At 49.3% G+C, this 15,180-nt stretch overlaps 2 protein-coding genes across 3 annotated transcripts in view; one reads left to right on the top strand and one right to left on the bottom strand.

Annotated features, from left to right (window-relative positions):
- The window catches only part of PROSER2 (proline and serine rich 2), a 38,958-nt gene extending 35,956 nt beyond the window's left edge, over positions 1–3,002 (top strand). Inside the window, exon 4 of the mRNA XM_059056709.2 lies at positions 1,567–3,002. Coding sequence (XP_058912692.1) covers positions 1,567–2,540 — 974 coding nt within the window. The 3' untranslated portion in view covers positions 2,541–3,002. The remainder of the gene's footprint in view (positions 1–1,566) is intronic.
- Positions 1–15,180, bottom strand: part of UPF2 (UPF2 regulator of nonsense mediated mRNA decay) — a 210,224-nt gene that overhangs the window by 72,836 nt on the left and 122,208 nt on the right. The window lies entirely within an intron of this gene.

Consider the following 15,180-nt stretch of genomic DNA (forward strand, 5'->3'; position numbering starts at 1 on the left):
CTCTTGGTGGTCTGATTGTCCAACCAAATAGGTGCTTTCATGGCATATTAGGATGAAAACACGTGGAAGGGAAATTTCAAAAGGGCGAGAATAAAGAATGAGACTAATTGGGCCAACAAACATTGCATACATGGATGAAAGAAAAAAGAAAACTGGTAATGGCTTCAGGAAACAATCCCATTCTACAAAGAAAATATACAAAGGACTTGTACATTACCCTTTGAGGTTGAATCTCAATTCTTGTGCAAGATTATACCCCTATTCCAAGGTGGGAGCGTTTGAACTGAAAAGTCAGCTGGTTCAGGAAAACAAAAATGATCACAACAAAAATTCAGCTCAGCATCTGCTTTGTAAAGTTTGCTTGATTCAGGGTGGCATCAGAGGAGAGGTATGCTTTTTGCCCCTTGAGTTCTGTGATAGAACCAGAGGGACATGGACAAGGAGAAAACGTTCTTCCAATTTTTTTTTTCTTTTCCTGGTTGGAAAAGATATTGGAAATGTGGACAAGGGGATAAGGATTTGAAAAGATGAGGGAAAAATAGGAGGGAAAATATCTTTGCTCTGTTGACTACAAAATACTTCCATTTGTCACAGGCCTCTAGAAATATATCCCCACCCCTTTATTTTTTGTAAGCAAGGCTGTGTATTACACAGGATTTCATGTACTATTGGTTATATGTTCCAAATATGGGGCTTAGTTTGCAGCTATCTCTTCAAAGAAGAGACTTAATATGAACTTCCCCTTTTTTATCACTTCTTCTTTGAAGTTTAGTTCCTAAAATTAATTTGAACCACTGATCCCTTAAAAATGTCAGATCATATAATTGTGTCAAGGAAAACATTTTTTTGAAAGTAAACTACTTGCCCATCAATTCTCTAACATGATGTTTTCATAACAACTTTAAGTGCCCCACTCTGTGGCAGGCATTGTGTGAGATTCTGAGGATACAAAGATAAATATAATACATAGCTCCCAATTTTGCAGCAGACACGGGTGTATAAATACTAGTGCAGAAAAGCGTTAGGTGATCTGTGATCACGTATGTTAGGATATAGTAAAGAATCATAGGCTGGTGTATTAAACTGTACTGGAGGCTGTCAGGAAACATTTCTGTTTCTAGAGGAAAGTGACACATCCAATTGTCCTTCATCTAGAAGGACCTGAGGGAGGGGGTGGTGGGTACCACAAACTTCCCAGCCTCCATTTCCCCTTTGTAAAATCCCCCATAAGGTAAGCTGTTGTTTCCTCCTATTACATGTCTCAGGATGATGGCTCCTTAGAAACTTGCTTTTACCATATGCTTCCCAGGTACTGACTGTTTCTGGCTTGCACATCTTTCACCACTGCTAATTCATTCTTTCTCATCAGGTGATTATGAGAATTATATACTTATGTTCTCTTTCGCTAGTCCAGGGAATAGGGTAGAGGGAGTTTAGCTTACAAGAGGTACTGTTGAAACTGGTATTGAATCCCTTTGAAACCTTTGTAAATTCAGTGAAAAGGAAACGTGATGCATTTATTTCTGCATATGGTGGTAGCTTATGAGGATCCTTGCTACTTTTCAGGGGCTGGCGCTGTTGGAAAGGAAGACACCCCGGTCCTCGGGAAAGAGGATGCTGAGACGTCTCCCCCGCCAGACCCCCCAGGCCCCGAGGCCCTGCCCCTGCCGCCTCCCCGCCCTGTCCCCGCGGCAGCCCCGGCCCAGCCCGGGAGAGAGCCCCCTCCTCCTCCAGCAGAGCACCCCAAACTGGCCCGCTCGGTTCCCACTCCGCTCGTCATCGCCCAGAAGATGTCTGAGAAGCTGGCAGGGAGCGAAGGGCTCTCGCCCACATCCCCGTCCAAAGAGGGCAGGCCTGCAGGATGGAGGACGCTGACTTCCGTGGCCCCTCGACACGGAGACCACTCGCTGTGGCACAGACACGCCACACAGCCGGCGCCCAAGATCCACCGCTTCCCGAGCAACATCAGCGTGACCAACAGCGCGGGAAAGGACTTCAATAAGACCATCTCCAAGGCCGCGGTCAACGTGCAGGAGCGCAAAGCCCAGGTCCTGGCCAACATCAATGGGGTCTCCTTCCTCTCCGTGGGGGAGGTGGAGGACCGGGCCCAGAGGAGCGAGCCCGCCGAACAGAGGAGAGGCGTCTCCCCGGAGCAGAGCCAGCCGGGCCCGGCCCGGGAGGCTGTTCCCGCGCCGGCAGGGGCGCACGGCGGCCAGCAGTCCAGAGGCGTGCAGACGGAACAGCCCCTGCCGATGGCCAACGGCTTCCAGAGCCTCCACGACATCCTCAAGGGCCATCCCGGGCCCTTTGTCTCTACAGGGAAGACGGTCACCTTCCGTCCGGACCCGGCCCTCCCCAGCAAACTTGCGCCCCGACAGCCAGACTACGGCCAGGACGCCAGGAAGCGGTCGGGCTCACTCCCCCGGGCTGTGGGGTTCAGACCCCAGGGCATCACTGTCCAGTTCTCGGGCCGGGGCTCCACGGAGGAGGCCCGTCGGGAGGCCCTGCGGAAGCTCGGCCTCCTGAAGGAGAACTTGTGACGGAGAGTGGGCGGCGCTGGGGGAATTAGGGTGACCAGGTACGTGTGGCCGACCACGGACGTGCGCATGCGCACAGCGCAGTAGCAAAGCTCAGACTGCGGAACCCGGTGGAGGACCAGCGATGGGGGCCCAAGAGTCATACGACTGTCTGCCTCGCTCTGGCCCGCATCCGAGCTGGGACATCCTTCCGAACGAGAGCATCACGCACCACATCTTCCCGTTTCCAAGAGCTCGGAGAATAACCTTAACACCTACAGGTTTCAATGATTTGTAAATGCCATATGTTTTTTGGATCTAGGAGGAGGGTGATTGGGTCTGAATTTTTTGTTATTGAGTCTCTAATCTAACCGTTTATCCGAAGTGCACGACACGAAAGCCAGTTTAGATCTCTCATACTGGTTTCTCTAAGAAAGGGACCGTCCCCTCCTTTCCAAGAAAATAAAGAAGTGCTTGTTCAATTTTCATAGTGTCTTAAAATACTGTTTTGGTTTTTTGTTTGTTTTTGAAAGGTGAAAGACAGTATGTTAGCCTAAATATGTCTTTGTTTCTTGGTCTAATTTGGTCTGCCCAGCTTTGTTTTTTAATTGAAAATTGAAGCCTTTAGAGTATTATTTACTGTAACGTTGAGTTATGGGAGTGGAATGGAAAGGTTGAGTTTGGAAAAGGTGGTAGTTTTAAGAAAGTAAGTCTCATCAGACTACAGAGTCTGTGTTACTGGGAGATACATATATGAGCACGTACTGTGTATATACATGTACATACTATGTGTTTATAGGTACATATGTGTTATATACAGATATAGATGGTGTGCACACACACATTCATTATTACATATATATAAACTTCCTAAAACCCTATTACATAACTACAGGATGCAAGCACTTCCTATTCTTTTGATACACAAGCCATCTCAGTATTGAGATAATGACATAGAAATTGTTACTTCCTAATAAGGAAGTCTTTTAAGGACACATCTCCATAACTTTTCAGTGAACCAAAGTGCTTTTTCCTCAATGTGTTCTGTTCCAATTAAAGTAATAGTCCAAATAAGCTTCCAACTAAGCAAGAGAGTTCCTTTGTTAGTGACGTATGCTTTTAAAGATGTCATTTATCACCTAATTTTAATTTATCACCTAATTTTAGTTTTGCATGTTCCAAGGTGGCTGGTAAACAGAAGGAAACAAAAGATTCTTAACATCCCCCATGTTCCGTGAGCAAGATCTCAGGATTAATTTAAAAGGGAAAAAACAGCGAACTAAGTTACACAGCATGAAAAGAACTGGTTTTGTCCCAGACAATGTCTTACATGCTGAGTTGTAGCCACAAGCATTATTATCAAAACTATTTCAGGCTGGAGTCTAAAACCTCTTAAAATAGACCCGGAAGGACCACACTTGAAAGTCACACCCTTTTGTTGTATGTCTCAGCCACTGTCACAGAATCTGTTTCTTTCCTGTTGAGTATTATTTAAACTCAAACTTCTAAATGTGCTGTGAAGGACGTTTTTCATAGTATTAATCTGCCTTGTAAGTTACATAAAATGGTTGTAATGTTTTCCTTAGAACTACAGTATTTAGTGTCTCGCCCAGGCCTTGTCCTCCTGAAATAATCTCATAGATTCTTGATGGTCTTAATTTAAATAGGTGCTTTGATTTTACAGGTTCTTAAAAATAGCCTTTATTTTACTCCTGTTTATGTTGGATTTGTTTAAAGGATTCTTGGGCCCTGTTATTTCCTTTTTATATAGCGAGATGCCATGTTACACAGTGTTTAAAAATAGAGGGTCTTGATATGGCTAACATTTTAAATATCCCTTATATTTGAGGATTCTTTCTTTTTTTCTTATCCTATGACTTCGTTGTGATTAAGGTGAACTTGACTATATGTTAGTATATTCGTTCTCATAATGGCATTTTTGAAAAATAAATTTAGAGATCTATCTTAAGTATAAGCAACTTTGTTTTTGCATTTTATACTTATTCTCAGGTATTTTCTTTTAAATGGTTATATCCTTTCCTTCTGTTTATTCATAATCTGTTCTACCTACTTATTCATAATTATATTGACTGTTACTCTGGCCATTTCTTGTGCCCAAAACCCTAGTAATTAAAGCCATATATTTTGTACAAGGTTCAAATTATAGCTGCTTATGAACTAACCTATATTCGTATGTATCACCTTAACAGAAACATTTGTTTTCTGAGGGGCATTTGTTTCCTTGCAATAACTCTGTGATAGGGGGTTCTTAAAGGGTCATCTTCAAGGGAATCTTAAGGACCATATTTCAAAGCAAACTTGTAACGAAAAGGAAAGATGAATCTTAACTGCTCAGTCTGTTTTTTGTTTTTTCAAGTGATGCTGTCAATCAGTCCATTTTAGTCTCCATTAAGATAAAGATGAAACTCTTTACCTTAATACTTAAAATCAGGAAAAAAAAAATTCTCCTCTGCTTTTAGGCAGGTACGTTCAGATGGCCAAACCACAGTCTCATCTGCAAAGGGTAATGCCCTGCAGTTACCTGGGTAACAGAGTCTGGTCCAGTGCCCTCCTCCTCCTACTACTCTATTTGGCTAGCGTGCGTGCTTATCTTCACAAAATTGGTAGAAATGTTGATCTTCGCCTTTCTCTCCCCAGGCTCATTCTCCTCTTATAAGGCTTGTGGGGGAGAAAAGGCAGAGGTGCGGGTGTCCCTCCGGCGTCTCTGAGTCTCTCAAGAGTCTCTCAAGACGCAGAGGGCTCCCCCAGAGCTGCATTCTTGCTCTCTTCCCCCCACCCCCTGACTTCAACAATACAGGATTCTTTACTCAGAGTTCCTGACCGGTAGCTCCCAATGTAGGCTCCCCATTTGAAACAAGTTTTCGTGAAGAGCTTCATGGAGTTAATAAGTCAGGCCTTACGGAACCCTGAGGATTGACTGACCTTTTTATTTGTAAAAAAAAAAAAAAAATCAGAACTGTATTCTCTGAAATAATGCCATTTGCAGCAACATGGATGGACCTAGAGATCATGATGCTAAGTGAAGTAAGTCAGACAAAGACATATACCATATGATATCACTTACATGTGGAATCTAAAATATGAAACAAATGAATTCATCTGTGAAATAGAAACAGACTCACAGACACAGAGAACAGATGTGTGGTTGCCCGGGGGGAGGTGGGGTAGGGGAGGGATGGGTTGGGAGTTCGCAATTAGCAGATGGCAAACTAGTATATACGGAATGGATAAACACCAAGCTCCTACTGTACAGCACAGGGAACTATATTCAATATCCTGTAATAAACCATAATGGAAAAGAAAAATACAAAGAATGGTATTCTTTTTTTTACTGAATTCCCACAGCTCTGGCTGTGAGGAATTTGACCTTTCAGAGGATTTGATGGTTATGTTTTTTTATGCAGATGATCTAAGAAATCAGTTCTTTCTGTTTATTCAAGAGGAATGAAGACAGAAAAACAAGATAAATATGAAAACAATTTACTCTTATCAAGAAACTTTTTCTGAACCGTTTATCACCAAGTCACCATGTCCTCTGAAGGAGCAGAGGTAGTTTTTCAAGGTTTTCTTCCCCCCACCTGTGATCCAGGAGGAAGGGGAGGCGGCGCGTGGGGAATGCTCACCTGTGAGAGGTTTGTGTTTTCATTGAAATGACAAGTCACCAAACAGGTTTTGTTTCTTCTCTTCACAACAAGGCTCTTTTTCCCTGCTTCAAAGTATGGGGAACAAGTTCCCATATCCTTTCCTAATCTACTCGTTGGACAGGCCCCGCTTTCAATATCTGAGAAAAGAGAAGGCAGGGCTGTCAGCTGCCCAGGCCTGGGAAAGTCGGAGCCCTGTTTGGACCCTGCCAGGGAGCGCCCCGTGCCTCCTGCTCGCTGACCACGTCCTCTCCTGCGCCTGCTGGCCCTCCCCGGCCAGAAGCACCCTCTTCTCTAGAAGAAAAAAACGCTGTTGGGGAACAAATCCACCTGTTTGCATGAGAAAAGGCTGGGCGACAGGATGATGGCCAAAGGGCACCTCCCATCCCGCTCTTTTCAGCATAAAAACCTTTGTGAGTGATGGCTGCAGTCCTTCTAAAATGTCTCTTGACTCAAAAAAATATAATAAAACTCTTTCCTACACATTCCAAATTTGTAAGACTTCAGAAATGCCAGCAGGCTCCCTCTCCCTCCTGCTTATTGTCCTTCTAGCGGGGACACGGATGACCCCCGGAGCCCAGTGAGGCTGCCCCACCGGGTACAAACCTGGCTCTTAATGATGTACTTCAGCCTCTAAACTGCATGAACGTCCTATTCAACAACAAGGTAAGAGAGGGGTAACGTGGTGGTTTCCAGAAATAACCTGAAGAGCCTGAACGCCAGACAAACCCAGTATTCTCTGACCTAGGTGGGGAGAACCATAAATCGTCCTAAGGAGCGGGGTGTGCCCAGGGAATCCTGCGATCCTGGGATGCCCTCTGCATCCTGATTCCTTGGCAACCCCCTGGATCTGTCTGCCATAGGCCCCCACCAGCCCTCCTGCTTTGGGGGGCACACTAGGGTCTAGGAAGCTGCCTTGTCTCCTGGTTGAGTTCAGGGTAGGCGTTGCTGATTCTCATTGCTTCTTCAGGATCCTTGAGGCCAGCTCTTTCCCCAGCTGAGCAGGACTTCTGAAGTTCAGGGAACGGTTTGTAAACCCATGCTCGTTTTGAGGAGCCCCTGGGTTTACTTTCTGGGTGTGGGAGCCCCTAGCTTGGTGGCTTAGGCTCAGGATTCTGTGATGCCCCCCCACCCCGCAGCGTCTGCCCCACCGCCTGCTCCTAGTAAAGGCGGCCACTGCGATGGCCCGACCAGGGCCAGAGGTAAGAATTCACATTTGGAAGCTGAGGTTAATGGAACTTAGTCATTGATAAACAGGTCACATTTCGTAAACTTCAACCTCCGAGTATTTGCGCGTGAAGCAGAGCTGCCAAGGGCAGTAGTAACCTAAGTTCTGGAAATGCTTTTAAGGGGTGGGGCTGAGTCAGCAGGGACTCCGTGTGTCCAGGGAGCTGGCAGCTCTGAGCACGTGTGTGCCCGAGGGGTTCTCAGTGGCTGGCTGGCTTCTGCCCTTGGCATACTCTGACGCTTTTGTGCGGCTAGACTCCCTTTTGAGTATTGGGACGTGCCTAAGAGGCTTGCCCTTGTTACTAAAGATGCTTTCGGGCCTCTGTGGCCTTTAAAGATATTACATAATTCCTCATGGAACCACATCGCTGACAAGCAGCTGTGATGGCTGTGCTACAAGGGTCTCTTCGGCTTCTAACTAGTTCTGTTGTGCAACCGTTTCCTGGACCATTTATTCAGTGTCTAAGCATTTTGAATTTGGGGGAAATAACCTCTGTCTTGTGAAGACAAATTCAAACAGCAGGAAGGTGCAGGGAGGACTGTCCACGCAGGTAACGCTGTAGCAGCCGAGGTGCCTCACCTTCCCCGGGCTTGGTTTCCAAACCCAGAGCTCGGGCCACACGTGACCGTGCTCCTCCCAGTTCACTGTCCATGTGTTTGTGAAACTCTGTAAAGCTCTTTGTTTTGTCAGTCCCGTCTTAATGGCCAAATGAACTGAATGAAAGTGTTTATAAATGTGAAACAAGTTACCTGAAACTCGTTTTCTTTTTTTTGTGAAGCTTAGGAGGTGTCCCAAGTGGTACTGAATGTGACAGATAGTGCGGGAGGTGCTAAATATCATCACTTAGTCCTCGTGACCACGGGCCCCTCTCCTCTTCACAAGGGCCTCGTGGGGGCCACAGGGGCCGCCCTAGTTGTGCGGGCTGCAAAGCCCCTGCTTCCCGCACCTTCTGTGGAGCCACCCAAGCTGTGCTGGCCAATGGTGTCCACACGCCCAGCCCCCACCTTCCCTTCTCCCGAACACCGTCCTCTTTCGCTCCTTCAGCGCTTCTCCCCTCACTCCCTGGCCTGCCCTCGTGTGCCCGGCTCTCACAATGCTCATGCTGATTTGTACTCTCCTTACGTTTCAGCCCATAGGGCCGGGGCTTGTCTCTGGGGATGAGATGAGAGGTGGGTAAAGCCTGTGTTGTTTGGAAGTCAGGCTTGGTGGAAAGAGCATGCCAGTGGGCTGCGCGGGACTGCAAAGAGGAAAGTAAGGCAGGTGGTGTCCCTGGGCCTCCCTGCCAGCCGGGCAGGGGTGCCTGGAATCACCACGTGTGACCCCTGCCTTGGGGGATCAAGTTCAAAGCAGGTCCTTTGGCTGCATCCCTCCTCCTTCTCCCTCCCTCGGGACTTGGTTCTGGAGCCCAGAATTGCCAGGGGTGGTTTCCAACACCCCCCGGGGGGCAGTACTCCCAGGCATGCGGCTGAGTGAGTTCACTGGCGAAACTGACCATCTGCTCCCTGGCAGCCCTTTGAAGTCATGCTTGTTACTGGAAAGGCAACCAGGCTTCAGGGAAAGTCCAGGACCTGGCTCCATGGGGCTCTGGGCAGGGCGGCTGCCCACACCGGCCTTGGCCTCGCCCCCGCAAGAGGCCACCAGCTCAGAGTGGGGAAGCCTCGGTGCCGCTGGGGTTGGACTATTTCACCACCATAAATTCCCAGCCACACTGCAGTTGGGACACAGCTGCAGCACGAACTGGTGGTCTCTCTCCAATCGTGTCATAAGTTATGACACTTCTGCCAATACTTGTACATGGCATTCTTGAAGTTTTTGTCTACGTTTTACTGGGATGTACCTGCTCTCAGAGAATTGAGCGTCTCCTTGCCTTGGGAGGGTCTACACTTCATCTAATAATGTTGCTATTGTTTCTTTTTTTGTAAATTTCTTCTAGGAATAAATCCTTTCAGTGACAGTTTGGGCCAGATTTTATAATTGCTCAACTCGATCTTTTAAACCAAAAGTTTTTCTCGTCTCAATCATCCACCTCATAGAGTCTTGATTCCTAAAGACCATTGGCTGTTTCTAGAAATCAGATCCACCTTCAAAGGTATATTTTGCTCTAAGCATACCATTCAGATTCCACACTGACTCCGGCCACGCTTTACAGGGGGCAGAGACAGCTGACAGGGCTGAGTGTGTCAAACCCGCAAACAGAAGAGACTAGAGAGCCCGTGAGAGTGACCCCAGAAGCGAAGAGCTGTCACAGTAGACAGTTCTGTGTGGCCGTAGAGATCACACCACGAGAGATTTCCACTCAGCACGGGGACTTCATAGCATTAAGAGCCGACTGAAGACGGAAAGAGGGGTTGGCTCACAGGAGCATGAGTGCCCACCTCCGCGGAGGTGTGCAGACACGGGGCAAGTGCCCTGCAGAGGAAAGCGACCAGAACTGCACTCAGCGGCCCTCCTTCCAATTCTGAGATTTCATGACAGGTTCACATAGAGCAGCCTTTGTCATTATCCTGACCTGACCCAGCCCTGCAATTGCTGTAAGACTTAACCTCCCTCCCTGAGCCTCACTTTCTTCTTGGAGTGAACCGTAATCACCTCATAGGGTTGTTGTAAGGAGTGAATGAGACCACATATGTTAAGTACCACACACCACCATCATCACCATCACTATCACTATCATTATCACTATCGTCATCACCATCATCACTATCATCATCATCACCATCACTATCAGCATCACTATCATCATCACCATCATCACCATCACTATCACCATCAGCATCACTATTGTCATCACCATCATCACTATCATCATCATCATCACCATCACTATCAGCATCACCATCATCACCATCACTATCAGCATCACTATCATCATCACCATCATCACCATCACCATCACTATCATCATCACCATCATCACCATCACTATCACTATCACCATCACTATCACCATCACTATCATCATCACCATCAAAACCACCACCACAGGGCTTCCCTGGTGGCGCAGCGGTTGAGAGTCCGCCCGCCGATGCAGGGGACACGGGTTCGTGCCCCGGTCCGGGAAGGTCCCACATGCCGCGAAGCTGCTGGGCCCGTGAGCCATGGCCGCTGAGCCTGCGCGTCCGGAGCCTGTGCTCCGCAACGGGAGAGGCCACAGCAGTGAGAGGCCCGCGTACCGCAAAAAAAAAAAAAAAAAAATCACAACAACAACAAAAAAACCCCACCACCACAAAGGCGGAACAGGAATTCCTATAGAGCTTCCAGAATGGCTCTGATCAAGCCCAGCAGCATGGAGGGGTGAGCAGGTCCTGGCCTCACAGCCTGGTTCAGAATCTACTATTCACTATGGTCCCATTCGTACATGCAGTCCAGTGGTTACTTCAGTAAAGGAGTGAGTTTTAGATTTAAATTCCACTGCCTATTGAGAAACAGGGTTTTGCCACTTTCTAAAAATAGGTCTCCAGTTTATTTTCCTTCTCCAGGGCTGGGCAGGTCTGACTTCCTGCTTAGATACACATGGGAGGACTCCCCATCCAAGCTCACGCTTCTCCACGTCTTCTCTCCCCTCCCCGCAGAGCTCCTCTCAGAGCAGGACTCCCCCACTGCCCCCCGGGGCCTCCTCCCAGAGGAGGAAGTGCCCAGCCCGGCCCAGCACGCGAAAGGCTCCAGGGAATACTGGGGGATTGTGCGGCCAGGGCCCCTTGGCTGCCACAAGGCTGCTGAGGAGGAAGTGCTTTTTCTGAGTTGCCGGGCTGGCTGGGCCCTCAGACTTTCCATCCTGCCCAGCACACTCCCAGCCAGTCCCCAAGGAGGGCAGTGGCCTCGCCAGCCAGAGCTTCCCGAGCAGCCTCCACAAGGCAGGTGGAATGATCCAGGCCCCAATTAAAGCTGCCTCGGGTCAGGAGGCTCCCAGGGTGGCCCCCCCTTCCTCTGCAGTGTCACCTCCACCCTCCTCCATGTTCTAGGTGGATGGGCCCAGTAGCTCTTTCTCAAGCAGCTCTCAGCCCATATGGCTCCCAGTCAGTCTCCTTCCAGAATGGAATGGTAGACCCTCGCTTCCCTCCCAGAAATGTCCTCCTGGGGCCTTCCCCTGCAAACTCAACCCCTGCTTCCTCCAGCCACATCCATCACCACCTTCTCAGGACTCCTAAGGCGGTGGGGGTCTTCGGATGCCACCTGGTACCTCTAAGTGAGGGCAGCGCTCCATGGGAAGACCTGGGCTTACCATTCGACTTCAGCTCTCACCAGCTGTATGCACTTAAGGTACTCAGGTGAGAGATTTTGAAAGACTAAATGAGATAGTGGGTGTGCAAAACTTCCCCAAACTGCAAGAGCAGCATAGTCTAGGGCAGTGGTTCTCAAAGTGTGGTCCCCTGACTGGCAGAATGAACATCACCAGGAAATATGCTAGAAAAAGGCACATTAGCAGAGGCACCTCAGATCTACTGAACGAGGAACTCTGGAGGCGGGACCCAGGAGTCCCGTTTGAACAAGCCTTCCATGTGATTCAGAGGCCTGGTCTAGTACACAGAAAACAGGCTCTGTCTTCTAAGTGCACAGATGGGGGAGTGAGCGGAGATGCAGAAGAGGTGCCGGACTGTGATATCCTGGAGGGTAGGGACCATCCCCAGTGCCTAGTGTGGCATCTGGCACATAGTGGGTGTCCAGTTAACAGCTCTCACACTGAACGGGGTGTTCGAACATTAAAAGACCGGAGGAGCTCTGAAGTCTTCCAATGAGTATATGTTACTCTTAAATGTTAGAAAGCAGGTAATCCTGTTTGAGGAAGAGAGACAGAAAGAATAGTAGACTTGGGCCACTCTCTTGGTCCTGCCCGGGGCGGCCACGGGGGAGATGATCCACAGGAACCCTCACCTAGACGAGGGGCCAGGACACACTTCCTGCACCCTTGCCACGCGGCTTTGGGGGTCTCCCTTGAGTGTATCAAGTAGTCACATGTTGATCGTGATCACCATGCATTGATTCATCCTGCGAGTATTTGAGCACTGGCTACATGCTGTCCCAGGGGCTGAGGAGACAGCCGTGAGCAGGGCACACCTCGTGCCATCTTCCCCAGCCGGCAGTCCAGGGAGGAGACGGACAAGTAAGCAAGGTAACTGCAAGAAGGCAATATTGTAAAGTGGAAATCCGGGGGCCAGGGACAGAGGAGAGGGCAGCGGTCAGGGAAGGTGGCCAAGCTGAGACTTGAAGGGCACGCAGGGCTCACGGGACTACAAGGGGAGCAGTGTTGTAGGCCAAGGGCACCGCCGGTGCAAAGACCCAGAGGCAAGTTGGGACTAAAGCAGTTAGGCGGGGAGGGCACCGTGAGGGGCTGTGGGTCTCCACAGTAACTGGGATGAAACCTCGTGTGAGGCGGGGCCTCAGAGCAGGGGAGGCACTCCCTGCCCATATGGCCTTGTGGTCTAGCAGTCATTCAACAAACACGGGGCACCTTTCCAGGCACTGGGGACACAACTGCACAGAAACAAAGCACAACACACACCCTGCTCCTGCGGAGACAGAAACCACACAAAGCCAAGGACGGTGCTTGGGAGAGAGGTAAGCACAAGGCATGGGCGGAATGCCTAACAAGGAGGATGGGTAGGGCTGAGGAATGTGAAGGCGCTGTCATCACCAGGCAGGAATGCTCTCGGCCCTCACATCATCCCAGCCACTCAGGGCTCTCTCTTCAACCAGATGATTCCAGAATCCCGCTTTGCAATCAAAGAAAGAGGAAATTGCCAAGCCCTCACAGGAGGAACAAGACCAAAAGGGTACTATGCTCTGCTATGCTAATACTCTCCTCTAGGGCACCTATTCTACTACACTATACTATACTATACATAGGATGCTATGCTGTAATAATACCATACGAATACTAAACATATTCTATTATACTATACATGTTATATTATACCCACTCACTCTATAGCCTAATGACTGACACGCAATCCACTCTTTTTCTTTTTTTTTCTGTGGTACGCGGGCCTCTCACTGTTGTGGCCTCTCCCCCCACGGAGCACAGGCTCCAGACGCACAGGCTCAGTGGTCATGGCTCACGGGCCCAGCCGCTCTGCGGCATGTGGGACCTTCCTGGACCGGGGCACGAACCCGCGTCCCCTGCATCGGCAGGCGGACTCTTAACCACTGCGCCACCAGGGAAGCCCACACTCTTAATAAATGTTTGTGGAAGCTCATGCCTCTCCAGCTAACAACGGGGAGCCCTGTTTCTTCTGCTTGGCCTTCAGGGACTGTGAGATAAGAAGAAATATATATATTGGTTTCTGCCCCCAATTCCTGGCATAGAGTTCCTAAAACGCTTGGGATTTCCTGGGTGATGGCAGTGTCCTTTGTTCCAATGAGGTGACTCTGGGTGGGCGCCTGGATGGGGCCGGTCACCAGGAGGACCCAGCCATGATTAGAAGCTTGGAATTTCCAGCCCCGCCCTGCAACCCGCCACCCCCCATTCTCCAGGGAGCAGAGAGGGGCTGGAAACGGAGTTAATAATCGATCATGCCTACGTGAGAAGCCTCCACAAAATCCCACTGGGCGGCCGGTGAGTTTCCAAGCAGATGAGCACAACCACATACTGGGAGGGTGACACAACCCAACGCCACGGGGACAGAAGCTCCTGCGCTAGGGACCCTCCCAGACCTCGCCCTCCGTGTCTCCTTATCAGACTGTTCATCTGTATCCTTTATCATAAAATAAACTGGTAGAGTAAGTGTTCCCCTGAGTTCTGTGAGCTGTTCTAGCCAATAATCTAACCCAAGGGGGAAGAGGTCATGGGAACCTCCAGTTTGTAGCCAAATCAGACAGAAGTCGTGGGTAACCTGGGAACCTACTACTTTTTGTTTGGCCTCTATAGAGGAGAGGGGGGTCTCATGGGACTGAGCCCTTACCCTGTGGGATCTGACACCCTCTCCAGGTAGACAGTGTCAGAATTGAGTTAAATTGCAGGACGCCCAGCTGGCGTCACAGAGAATTGCCTGGTGGGGGAACCCCCCTGCCACATCTGGTTTCAGAAGTGCTGAGTGTGGTAGCAGTGTGCAGGTAAAGGGGGGAACATAGGACGAAAGAAATGAGGTTTCTCCCAATACAGGGCCCAAGTTCTATGCCCTGAGAAAGCCACTTTTAAAGCTGGCTCTCTCTCCATCCAAGTACCAGATCTGTCTAGATAACTCAGAGGGAAGTGGTAAATCACAGGCCGGGGACAGATGCTTCGGGTGAAACGTCAGCCAGGCTAATGACAGTTAATGGAGACTGAAGCCCAGACACCAGCCATACAGGCTGATCCTCTAATGAACAAGCAGGCCTGGTGGGCGTGCCTGTTGGGCTGGCGGCTGCCTCTGGGGGCCACACTGTGAGTGTGTCCGGACCAGTCATCCTCTGAAACAGGACTTTGAACAAAACCCACCTCGGATTCACACTATTTCTGAAAAAGCGTTTGGGAGGGGAGAAATGCCTTGCAGGGGGTGGGAACAGTATGTATAGTGAAAATGAAAATGGCGCTTGGCCCAGCCCTGCCACTAACAAACTATTCAACCCGGCCCGAGTCACCTCCCACGTCTCCATTTCCTCATTGTATTAGTCAGGATAGATTAGGCTGTGCTGTGGTAACAAATAAACCCCATGATCTCAGTGGCTTAACGAAAGTTTCTTTACTCAAAGTCACTTTGTGGGCCAGGCATCCCACCTTGTCACATGGCTACAAAGTCAGGAACACTTGGTCTCCAGGGGCCCCGAGCAGGGAAGGAAGAGGCATCTGGAGGGTCTT

The sequence above is a fragment of the Kogia breviceps genome, chromosome 3, assembly GCF_026419965.1.
Source record: "Kogia breviceps isolate mKogBre1 chromosome 3, mKogBre1 haplotype 1, whole genome shotgun sequence".
NCBI lineage: Eukaryota > Metazoa > Chordata > Mammalia > Artiodactyla > Physeteridae > Kogia > Kogia breviceps.